The 12,428-nt window shown below is 41.6% G+C and overlaps 1 protein-coding gene across 3 annotated transcripts in view; it reads left to right on the top strand.

Moving 5' to 3' along the window:
- ksr1a (kinase suppressor of ras 1a) overlaps positions 1-12,428 on the top strand; it is a 36,460-nt gene that overhangs the window by 9,097 nt on the left and 14,935 nt on the right. For all 3 annotated transcript variants that reach the window (XM_033648742.2, XM_033648750.2, XM_033648769.2), the window contains exons 2-4: positions 2,359-2,499; positions 11,450-11,597; positions 11,692-12,181. In XM_033648742.2, the coding sequence (XP_033504633.1) occupies positions 2,359-2,499; positions 11,450-11,597; positions 11,692-12,181 (779 nt within the window). The remainder of the gene's footprint in view (positions 1-2,358; positions 2,500-11,449; positions 11,598-11,691; positions 12,182-12,428) is intronic.

Consider the following 12,428-nt stretch of genomic DNA (forward strand, 5'->3'; position numbering starts at 1 on the left):
CATCTCCAGAAACAGTACATTCAGACACTTGATGAGACATCTGAATAATCTGTGAGGCTCTGTAATACACAATATAGGTTTGTAACAGATTGGATATAAAATATAGCACAGCTTCACATTGTTTAGCCTCCCATCTACTTGGTATACATGCTTGTCTACTTGTATGTTTGCATGTGTCTTCATGCTTATTTGTGTTTCCAGCCGCAAATGTGTATAAACAAGAATGCTGAAGGGGGGAGCAAGCTGCCAAGTTCTTATTGACTGTGCTCAAAGGTCAAATGCATGCAACTAGAAGGAGGTTCAAGAAAAGATATTTGGAATGTTACACCACTTCATTGTTTAACTTTTTATAAGCAAGTGTTGTTTTTAGTACCTTGTGAGGAGAGATTGTGTAGGCATTGGCATGTTTTGACAAGGCATTGACATGTTTTGACTAATTTTGATCTTCAAACACGTAATTTCCCTCGTGGTTTTATGCACCAGTTTATGTTGCAATTGTCTTTAAAAACTTCAAAATAAAAGTCTTCTGCTACCTTAATGTTTTTGTTGGCGGTGACAAATGTCCTAGTACTAAATATTGAGGGGGACATGTCCCCTGCCTTCCTCCACCCTGATCTCTACGCCTGTGATGTTATGCTCCTTGCTTATAAGCTTTGAAAATGTCACTTTTTATTGGTTTACATTCAATAATGCATGCTGTTTAATTATTTTATAGTGCTCTCAGTGCAGCTGATAATAGATGAGTAATTGCAGAGCTGAAAAGCTGCAGTGGAGTCGACACGGAGAGCATTTACATCCTTTCCATCCTCTTTCATCTCCCTGGCCCTCACTGGAGATGCTTTTGTTAGCTGCCACGAAGCAGCCTTTTTACATCCCAAGGCCACACTTTCTGAGAGCGGCGTGGCTGTGTGAGTTTCTGTCTGCTCGGTGAGTAGATGTGTCACGGAGAAAGCTGAATGAGCAGAGAAAGACGTGCGCTCCCCATTGTTGCTCAAGCACTCGAGAGGTGCGTGGCAGGGTCGAGAGCTAGCTGGTGTCGCCCGGCTCATCTGAAGGTGCTGCCTGCTGTAATGGACTCTTACAGATAGACGGCGAGATAAGGAGACACACTATACGGCCGTGCCAGGCTGCACAACGCGGGCCGCTGCAAACCAATACCGTGGTGTTCATTGTGATACTTACTCACAGGACCACTGCACTTGACATTGGCTTGGGGTAAAGTCTCGCAGCTTTATTGTGTTGCTGAATATGAGTGTTTTTGAGATGATGACAGGTCTGGCTTTCGAGCACAGCAGGGTTTGGGATGTTCTGGTAACTGATGCATCATGAGACGCTACAGCAAAGGCCTTCACCAGGGCTTTAGTCATTAATGTGCTGATTAGCAGATGCAAGGCTCAATAGAAAGATTGTGTGTAGGGGGGGTTATGCATCAGTAAGCCACTATCCTGAGTGATCTTGGCAGGCATGCATCTTCCTCTCTCTTCTCCTCTTCATTCACTCCCCTGCTTCATCAGCAGCGCCACCAGAGTGTGGAGCCACTGGGGACGCTCTCTGGTGAGAAGGAAGATTTCCTTGTAGCTTTGTCCTCAACCGGCTCATGAATTGTGTCCTCTTTTGCTGCATTTTATGTCATACATAAATACATATATGGCTGATTGTGACTAAAGGTGCAGTACTGTACCATGTTTTGTAAGAGCTGCAGATGAAAAGAGAGCACAGTACCTCTGAAACTAACAGGAGAATTGACTGGTCATATGGCACTTTCTTCCGTCGTTATGTCACTGAGCAGCTTCCTTGTTCCAAATACACTTGTTTGCTGTGCCAGCACCACAGATGCTCTCATTAGATGACCAGCTCATTGTTCCTCTGTATGATAATAGCTGTTTATATCTAATTAACTGCCTTGTGCACTGGGGGCACGGGGAAATCGGGTTAAACAAACACTGGAATCGTTACTGCAGGTACATTGAGTTCAGAATGGAAAAACAGTGTGAGTATGGAGTAATTTATGCATCAGGTTAACCTTAATTGTATTGAAGAGACATCTGTTGATTGCAGAGGTGATGAATGTACAGTAAGATGGATTTGGCCTTATCTAAGGTCACTTTTGTAGAAGCAACAGTAGTCAGTAGTGACTGTGTTACTGCTCCAAAGAGCTATTTGTTATGTGTGGTGTTGCAGACACAATAAATGGCACATACCGCATAATTTCTGTGTCATCTCAACAAAAAATTCCACTGCCAACACAGAGGTGTGACAGTGAAGGCCTGCTCCTTTAGCTGTAGCCAAGCACGCTGTGAGTCTCCCCCTCTAACCTGCCCCTCCCATCTGTGCTGTGTTCTCTATTGCTCCCTGCAGGTGAAGTTGATGAAATACATCTGTAAACAGCTGCAGTGCAAGCAGAAAGTGCCAGAGACAGAGAGGCCCGAGGCCCTGGACAGCTACCCGCACTTACGAGACTGGCTACGCACCATCAACCTGCGACCAGAGCTCATCGAGGTAGGTTACGTTGTTCTGCGTGAACATCAGTGTCCCTCTCTCTCTGTCTTCTCTGGCCTGGGTGACTGATTGTGTCACATTTATGTGGATTCAGTGTGTGTACTCAGACTCCGCTCACATGTGGATGAGGAATACTTGACCAGTGACCAGCCAAATGTCTTTCTAAAAGAGAAGTGCTGTCATTTTTATGATCATGATATTGAAGCTGCAAACACTGAACTTGAACTGATTAATACTGAGAAAAAACTTTTTTTTGTAGGTTTTTTTTTTCAAAGCAACATGTTTAATGAGACCAATATGGCGAAGACAGCGACTGCTCGCTGTCACTCAGACAGGATGAACTTGTCCTGTTGACAAACTGATCTTGGTTGCATAACAAAAATCTAGCTTACTGCCATTAGTTTCGACATACAGTACAGGCCAAAAGTTTGGACACACCTTCTCATTCAATGCGTTTTCTTTATTTTCATGACTGTTTACATTGTAGATTCTCACTGAAGGCATCAAAACTATGAATGAACACATGTGGAGTTATGTACTTAACAAAAAAAGGTGAAATAACTGAAAACATGTTTTATATTCTAGTTTCTTCAAAATAGCCACCCTTTGCTCTGATTACTGCTTTGCACACTCTTGGCATTCTCTCCATGAGCTTCAAGAGGTAGTCACCTGAAATGGTTTTCCAACAGTCTTGAAGGAGTTCCCATAGGTGTTTAGCACTTGTTGGCCCCTTTGCCTTCACTCTGCGGTCCAGCTCACCCCAAACCATCTCGATTGGGTTCAGGTCCGGTGACTGTGGAGGCCAGGTCATCTGCCGCAGCACTCCATCACTCTCCTTCTTGGTCAAATAGCCCTTACACAGCCTGGAGGTGTGTTTGGGGTCATTGTCCTGTTGAAAAATAAATGATGGTCCAACTAAACGCAAACCGGATGGGATGGCATGTCGCTGCAGGATGCTGTGGTAGCCATGCTGGTTCAGTGTGCCTTCAATTTTGAATAAATCCCCAACAGTGTCACCAGCAAAACACCCCCACACCATCACACCTCCTCCTCCATGCTTCACAGTGGGAACCAGGCATGTGGAATCCATCCGTTCACCTTTTCTGCGTCTCACAAAGACACAGCGGTTGGAACCAAAGATCTCAAATTTGGACTCATCAGACCAAAGCACAGATTTCCACTGGTCTAATGTCCATTCCTTGTGTTTCTTGGCCCAAACAAATCTCTTCTGCTTGTTGCCTCTCCTTAGCAGTGGTTTCCTAGCAGCTATTTGACCATGAAGGCCTGATTCGCGCAGTCTCCTCTTAACAGTTGTTCTAGAGATGGGTCTGCTGCTAGAACTCTATGTGGCATTCATCTGGTCTCTGATCTGAGCTGCTGTTAACTTGCGATTTCTGAGGCTGGTGACTCGGATGAACTTATCCTCAGAAGCAGAGGTGACTCTTGGTCTTCCTTTCCTGGGTCGGTCCTCATATGTGCCAGTTTCGTTGTAGCGCTTGATGGTTTTTGCGACTCCACTTGGGGACACATTTAAAGTTTTTGCAATTTTCCGGACTGACTGACCTTCATTTCTTAAAGTAATGATGGCCACTCGTTTTTCTTTAGTTAGCTGATTGGTTCTTGCCATAATATGAATTTTAACAGTTGTCCAATAGGGCTGTCGGCTGTGTATTAACCTGACTTCTGGACAACACAACTGATGGTCCCAACCCCATTGATAAAGCAAGAAATTCCACTAATTAACCCTGATAAGGCACACCTGTGAAGTGGAAACCATTTCAGGTGACTACCTCTTGAAGCTCATGGAGAGAATGCCAAGAGTGTGCAAAGCAGTAATCAGAGCAAAGGGTGGCTATTTTGAAGAAACTAGAATATAAAACATGTTTTCAGTTATTTCACCTTTTTTTGTTAAGTACATAACTCCACATGTGTTCATTCATAGTTTTGATGCCTTCAGTGAGAATCTACAATGTAAATAGTCATGAAAATAAAGAAAACGCATTGAATGAGAAGGTGTGTCCAAACTTTTGACCTGTACTGTACATATATTTGTTAAAGTCTCACATTTCTTCAGGAAAATATTTATTGAAATTTGCATATTTGCAAATATGTAAGGTATGTTTGATTTTTATTTTTCATTTTGCATCCAACCTTAGCTGCAGTTTCCAAATGTACTGGTAGGTCTATTAAAACTGCTTGTGTTATAATGGCTCTCCTGTATTTTCTACATAAGGATGAAAATCTTTTCCACAGATGACAGAAGCACAGCTGTTAAGTAATTTGAAGCAGATCAGCAAATAATAAAACATCATCTGGTGTCAATTGTTGTATTAGGCTAGAAAGTGACAGCTCAGTTTCGAGTCTATGAAAATGATGTGATGAATGAAACCAATAGCAGCATCATATGTATCCTTTATTTAAGGAATATTATGAGAGTGAAGGCCATATTGATTTTGGTTTCTGCACATGTATGTAGAAAGATAAGAGGGAACCAGGCCAAGAATAGATTTATATATAAAAACCAACCAATGCGAGAGCCTGCGGACATCAAAGTGTACCATGGTGGCAGTGTTGCCCTTTGATGGCCTTGTCAGAGCTGACCTTCAGATTGAGGCCTATGGTCCACACAGACTCGGGTATTTTTAAAAGCAGGGTTTCCCCTCCTTTGCTTAAAAGGAAAAAAAAATCCTGTCCACACAAGCATTGTTAAAAAACATCCAAATAAAAACGCATAACACAATTGAAGTACCGTCAAGAGCATACCAAACCAACAGGTAGTGATATAATCGTAACCCTAAAGCCAAGCAAAAAAGAAGATGAAAATGCTGGCCAATTAGAAGCCTGAAAAAGACTATTACCAGAAGGCTACCTTGAACAGTGACCTCCATAGCACATTCTGAGAACTCAGTTGCTCTCTATAGTGGAAGAGTAATTATACATTTATGTGTGAACATGTAAAAAACCCCGTTAGATTAGATTAGAGCCAGCACTATTATAGTCATGTCCGCCATTGCACGAAATGTTGCCTCATTTGTGACACCTCAAAAAGGAGATAACATTGCAAACTTTGACGTCACAAGCCAAAAACTCTTTTTTTTTTAACCCACACATCAACAATGAGAACAGAGTTTCTGAAAATCTTTAACCTAGATTGAGTTTTACAAACAATCCTTTTTAATTGACCTAAAACTTAGTTTGGTGTGGACAAAAGGCCAATATACATGTGTTCATGTGGACAAGGCTTGAGAGCCTGAGTTCAGTAATATCTTTCACATGTGTTTGTCTCTGAGCAGGACCCAGACTGCCCACCACCTCTTCTGACCTCTGTCCTCTTCATGGAGGAATGAGGGCCCTAACAGAGACACTTTTACATCATCTATACATCTGATTTATAATTATAAACATACTAGAAATCAAAACTTTTTCACTATTTGCTGCTTACCTAGAGGTTACTTTTGGTCATGTAAAACTACTCCCATCGCTGTGCGCAGTTCTCTTATTACTATGGTTTTTATTTATCTTGTTGTGACTTATGAGATCACAGCTAGTTTGAGATCCCCTATTAAAGATATTAACTGCATTGCATTATGCTCAGGCCTTTGCATAAGGAAGCTACAGTGTTAGCAGTTAAGGCGCTGTTAACTGTTCAGTGACGATGTCTTCTGGATCAGCACCTCTCCTTACACCAGCACCCGGCAGCTAGCTGCTTCTGCACACCTGACACAAATGCATCAAATGCATACTTTCCTGATCTCACAAGTGTTGTGCAATTCTCATTCCACCACGATTTGTTTGATTTTCTTGCAATTTCCTCTCCTTCCACCAGCTGCCCTTCCTGCACGGCTGTGAACTCCTTTAATCCCTCTCATCTACTGTATGTTTGCATTGTTCTTGTCTGTTTGTCTTTGTTTTATGACCTAACTGTAACCTGCTTATTTTTAACGTTTCCACACTTGTTATTCTTTAATATCTCCCAAGCTTGTGCGTGCTTTTTGTTTTGTTTTATTGCCGTGTTCCATATCTGATTATTTGTCTTCTGTTGAAGGTTTAGTCATATCTGTCATGTTCAGTGCTCTGTTTGCTTTCCAGTTTAGACGTCACCACCTTCCCTTTCAAAGAACTTGAGTTTTGTGATAGCATAGTGAAATCGCTCATCTGTATGTGTTGTATACAAACTGGGATTTCCCAAAAGATGTAGAGCCGTCATGGCGTGTTGATGACCTATTTAGATCAAACATTATTAGATTGAGATTTCTACAGTGCATCTCCTCACTCTATACTATGAGGGCCGGATTATGTAATAGTTGATCCAAAAAAAAACTAACAATGATTGTATGTAGTGTTTTTTTTCTACCTGGAATCCAACCTCTCTGCCTCCATGCTGCAACTGAAAGTGAGGTATTACATAATCTTACACAAGCATGTGGATGCCATGTTGGCAAGCTTCTTACATGCCTCCTTCCTTCTGTGAACTAATCAATGTTGTCTGTGGCTTTGCTAAGCAGCCTTGCTGTATCTTGATTAACTCACTACAAAAACATTGCCAAAGCATTTTGAGTATTGCCATGAATCATCCTTAAAGGGGACCTATTATACGTTACTTATTTTTCTGTAATGTTATATGTTAAATGTTCATATTTAACCTGACCAAGGTATCAGATAATGAGGTAAGTGTATGTAAAAGTAATGCCTTTGACCAAAAACCTCAGACTTCAGGCTTCAGACTGTTCTGAATGCTCTGTTTCCAACAGCTTTTTTTTAAATCTACTTTTGAGACAAGCTCGACATCAGCTCATGATAGCTTTCTTTATATGGTCATCTGCTCCAGGAATGCTACCGCAAGGGTAATGAGAAGCCTACACTGCTACATGCAGCTTCATGCTTACGCCAGAAAAAAACACATTTAGTCTTGGTTGCTGATGTTGTTAATTTCTCCCTGATTTCGGATCAAATTCCTGCTGTAATGTATCCCCTTGTGAGGATTTTGGCTTTGAAGCTTTAATTGGTGATTTTTAACAGTAGAAAGTGCAGCGATACTCCATTACAGTCAATACCCTGGTCACAAGTACATGCTACATTTAGCTACATGCTAACATCTGGGAAACTTGTAATCTTGGTTGACTATGTTGTAGGGCTGGACGATTAATCGAAATCATGATTTCGATTTTGGCTTCTCACAATCATAAAAACATTATAGTCGAAGAAAAACGATTAATGCGCCACACGCATTAGAGATGGTGTTGCGTTCAAGGTCCCCCCCCCCCCAAAAAAAAACGGGAGGGAAAAAAGGCTGAATATTCGATTTTTTTTCACAATCAAATCCCGTGCTATCGAACTTGGGTCAGCCCTAGTATTTATTTATTGTGTTTATTGCTCTTATTATTTTAATTTACTATTATTATTATTATTTTTTTTACTTGTTTACTTGTTACTAATTTATTTCTGGCTGTTCTTTTAAGTTATAATTAAAGTTGAGTTTTGGTGGAGTTTTGAAATCAATGAATAATCGTGTTTATTAATCGTGATTTCAATATCAATCAAAATAATCGTGATTATTATTTTTGCCATAATCGTCCAGCCCTACTATGTTGTTAATTTATACCTGATGTCAGATCATATTACTTCTGGAACATGTCCAGTTATGAAGATTTTGGTTTAAGAGCTTTTATTGGTGATTTTTCATGGTAGAAAGTGCTCGGCTGCAAGTACACTGTTACATGTAGCTATATGCTAACGTCTGGGAAACATGTAATCTTGGTTGCAGAAGTTGCTAATTTCTCCCCGATTTTGGATCATATTCCAATGAACGAGATTTTGGTTTTGAAGCTTTAATATGTGATTTTTCACGGTAGAACATGCCTTTATATTCCATTACGGTCATTCCTCCAGCTGCAATTTGGTTGTAGAAACACTGCGAGCACAAATACAAAGCAAACTGGGCTTTTTTGGGAGGGGGGCTTACAGGCGCTAAAATGGGGCGTTTCAGACACAGGGTGAATACAGGTGTTGCGGCAAATACCGTAAAATTTAAATTTCTCATTTCTCTGTTTGTATGACACCCTTCTGAGGTACTTTCATTTTTAGTTCTATGCACATGTCTTTGCACACTACACATTAGTGTTATATTCTGGGACTTCTAAAATGCCAGCCAGTAAGCAGCCCATTTAACCACCAGTGTAACCATTTAACCCAGTTAACCCACTTGACTTAATGTGTAGACTTCATGACCATGTGATGTTAATTGCTGTGCACACATAAATGGCAAATCTGACCAATAACATTGTATCAAGGAGGCCGCAGTACAGCAATCATGTATGCAAGCTGTGCTGTTCATGGTGCTAAAATTGTAATGTTATTATGAGTGAGTAGGTGGGAGGGGAGCGGAGGGCCCACAGCCACTTTTGAATATCACATCACTCACCCGTGTGTGTGTGTGTGTGTGTGTGTGTGTGTGTGTGTCTGTGTGTCTGTGTGTCTGTGTGTGTGTGCGCTTCCTTTTTGCTTACAGTGTACACAGGAGTGTGGGAGGTTGCCCTAGTTTTCTGATCAGTGTTTGCCCTCTCAGTGCAAGGGTTTAACCTGACTGATAAGTGATTGCGTACTTCCCATGTCAGAAAAACATCCTAAACTTACTGGACTATCTCCCATTTCCTTCTGTGAGCTAGAAACAGTTTGTGCTGTCATTTTGCCCACTGTCTCAGTAACTGAACGTTCAACGAACAGTAAATACCTCAGGCTTGCAGGTCTTTATCCAGTCAGCTTCATTTTCTGTCTTTAACCACCTGCTCCTCAGTTATTCTTTTTCATTCTGATTGTGGTGTACACTGTATTACCAGTGTAAATGAGAGGAAACAGAGATAAGAATAAATGGAACTAGCTTGAATGAAGAAAAAGAAAAAAATTAAGAATCCAAAAATGGAGAAAAATCTTAATGGACTGAAGTAAAAGGGGTCTTTACCACCAGCAAACAGCCCTGTCTTAGCGGGAACTGAAAGCCAGACTCCATTGAGGAAAAACAGTGATTTTACCTCTCTGAATACAGGAGCTGCTGGTCTGCTACTGCCTCGATCAGTTACTTTGTTTGAGTTACTGTGTGACTTTGGTGTTTTAAAGGGTTAGTTCGGATCCAGCAAGGTCACACAAAAACACAAACTATCAACTGAGGCAGTGGTCGACCAGTAGCTCCTGTGTTCAGGGAGGTAAAATTACTGTTTTTCTCAATGGAGTCTGGCTTTGAAGAGAGCATTGTTAAATGTCACTTTTAGTGCACTTCCCCATCGGAAAGGGATGTCCATATGGGAAGTATTGAGTATACAAGTGGATAAATGAGACTTGGATTATACTGCACGAGTTGTGTGGCAGTTTGCGAACAGATGTTATACACTAGTTTTACTGTTGTTAAACGCAGATCCCTTTTACCGCTCATCAAGGATTTTTTTTTCCGTTTTTGGATTCACATGCAAGAAAAACAAATTTTTCTTCACAAATTCAACATAACATGGGATGTGTAATTGTTATAAAAATGATCATCTGAGGGTCAAAGTATTCCTTTAAGAATTGATATATTAGCAGCATATAAGCAAAGGCCCTTGTCTGATGTTCAAACCACTATTTAACTAAATGGCAATTTGCCGCCAAGGTATCTGTAACTAACAAGGACCAAGACATGTTTTATTAATCTTATCTCATAGTTAATTTTGAGCACTGTTTTACTGTCTGCTAATTTAGAAAACCTCATCCATTACATTGCATTTTGCTGTCTCTTTATTGTTTGATAAAAGAGTTGATTCACATTATAATGTCTAATATGACAAGTTGTCAGTTTGTCGCAAGGTGTCACATTATTGTGGACCTGTACCTTCTAAGTTTAGAGGGAAATGTGATTGCAAATCAAACCAGGTTGCAGTGTATTAACCATGTATCTGTGTCTTATCCGAGTGTTATTTTTCTTCATTTCTAGCCTGCCAGTGCTACACAGTCTGCCTCCCACTCTGACTTTTTTGCTTTACTAATGCAATCCTCCACTTGCATAATGTTATGTTGTGTGATGTCTGTTGTCTTCCTGTTAGTTGCTGTCAAAGTTTCCTTGGGTTCTGTACAATCATCACTCTATCTAAGACTGTGCTTTACTTCATCCATTGCATAGATGTGTTGTTTAGGAAATCCTGAGTGTCTCTGAATGAACACAACTGACTCTCAAACAGTAGAATAAAAGGATTTGCATAGACACTGATTAAATATTAGTTCAGGCTCTGCCTTGACCCAAAACTTGTCTGAGTCTAACATTCAAAACCAAGCACAAACAAGGTGGCCTTGACCACTGCAGATTTTGTGCACAAATCCTGTCTAAAGTTTTTACCACTATCTACAAATACAGGCATGAAACCACGTCTGTGGTACTGAATAATCTGCACATCCAGATAAGTGGAAGACGCAGTATGATAAATGTCCCAAACGTACAGGATTACCACCAATTTCCAGGAACAGTGCAAGTCAGTGGTTGTATGACCTATTTAATACTGTAACATGCTGCCCTTTTTAATGCTGACTCTCAGCCTGGCAGCCATCATGGTGTTGAGACCACTGCAGTGTTACAAGATTTACAACTGAAGTTTTTAATGATGTTATATAAATGATTTCAAGCAGATTGTCTTTGCTTTTCCATTTGATACAGATGTCATCAGTTTTATTATGTCCACATTATTAAGTTTTAGGTACAGGAGAAGCTAATGTGCGTCTTGTTTCTGAAGATTTAGCAAATAATCACCAACAGCCTGATTATTATTAGTTTATTCTATAACTGTTATTCTCTCAGTGGTGTACCTGCTGATTGCTTTCTTGTTGCAGAGCTTCCCACTGGTACATCATGTATATTGCTTGTGTTTGTGCTCAGTCTTGTATGCTCATGGAGCGCTCACCCCCTCTTTTTCTTGTTATTGCTTGTCTACAGGCAGTTGAAGCAAAGTTGTCCCTGGATGCCTTACTGCAGATGACAGGTGCTCAGGTGAGGGATACAATGCGAAGACTAGGGTCCAGTTCAGAAGAATGTGCTAGGCTCAGTGCTGCCCTCTCCTGTCTGAAGAGTGCCACTGAATCAGGTATGTGTTTCCTCCATGGGAGCCTCAAAGATCGAATGCATCACATTGTATTCTTCTTGGACTTTCTGCTGATGGTGTTTTTCTGCTTGTCCAGGAGGTGAACTGAGAGAGGATGGCGGCCCCTGGCTGTCTGAGCCCACAAGGAGGGACAGTGGCTCTCTGTTGACTGCAGACCAGCTAACCAGCCTGGGGACTCCACTCCGCCCTCACAGTCCCTCACCTCTCGCCCGCCCATCCGCCATCCAGTCCACCCCATCCACCCCCTGCGCCACCTTCCCTCATCCCCGCTCTGGTTCGGTGTCGGCAGCACCCACGCCTGAGGCGCTGGCATCATATGGCCACAGTGAAAGCCCTTTCACAGATCCATTCCCAATGTCCTTAGCTCGCGCAGCACGGCTCCACGGACACACATCCACCCCACCCATAACTCCACCCTCAAAGAGGCGTCACCGACTGAAGCCCCCCTGCACTCCTCCACCTCCGTCCCGCAAAGTGCTGCATCTACTTCCCAACATCACCCTGACACGCAGCAAAAGCCACGAGTCCCAGCTGGGCAACCGCATCGAGGACCCGCCCACCAATAAGTAGGTGCTCAGAAAGATGTTTGGTGTAATATACTGTTACAAAAATCACCTTTTACAAGAGCTTTCTCTAACTAGGTCAGATTAGAACTAAATTGAAATCCTCAGATCAAATTCTAATTGTAACACATTTCCGCCGTTGGCCTTGTTAGCACAGGTTTACGGGAATTGGGGAGTGTTGGGGAAAGTGCTGGGAGAGGAGAGCTACTGTAACGTATAGTTAACTAGCATTGTCTTTGCAGTTCTTTAA

This window comes from Epinephelus lanceolatus, chromosome 11 (genome assembly GCF_041903045.1).
Source record: "Epinephelus lanceolatus isolate andai-2023 chromosome 11, ASM4190304v1, whole genome shotgun sequence".
In the NCBI taxonomy this organism is placed as follows: Eukaryota; Metazoa; Chordata; class Actinopteri; order Perciformes; family Serranidae; genus Epinephelus; species Epinephelus lanceolatus.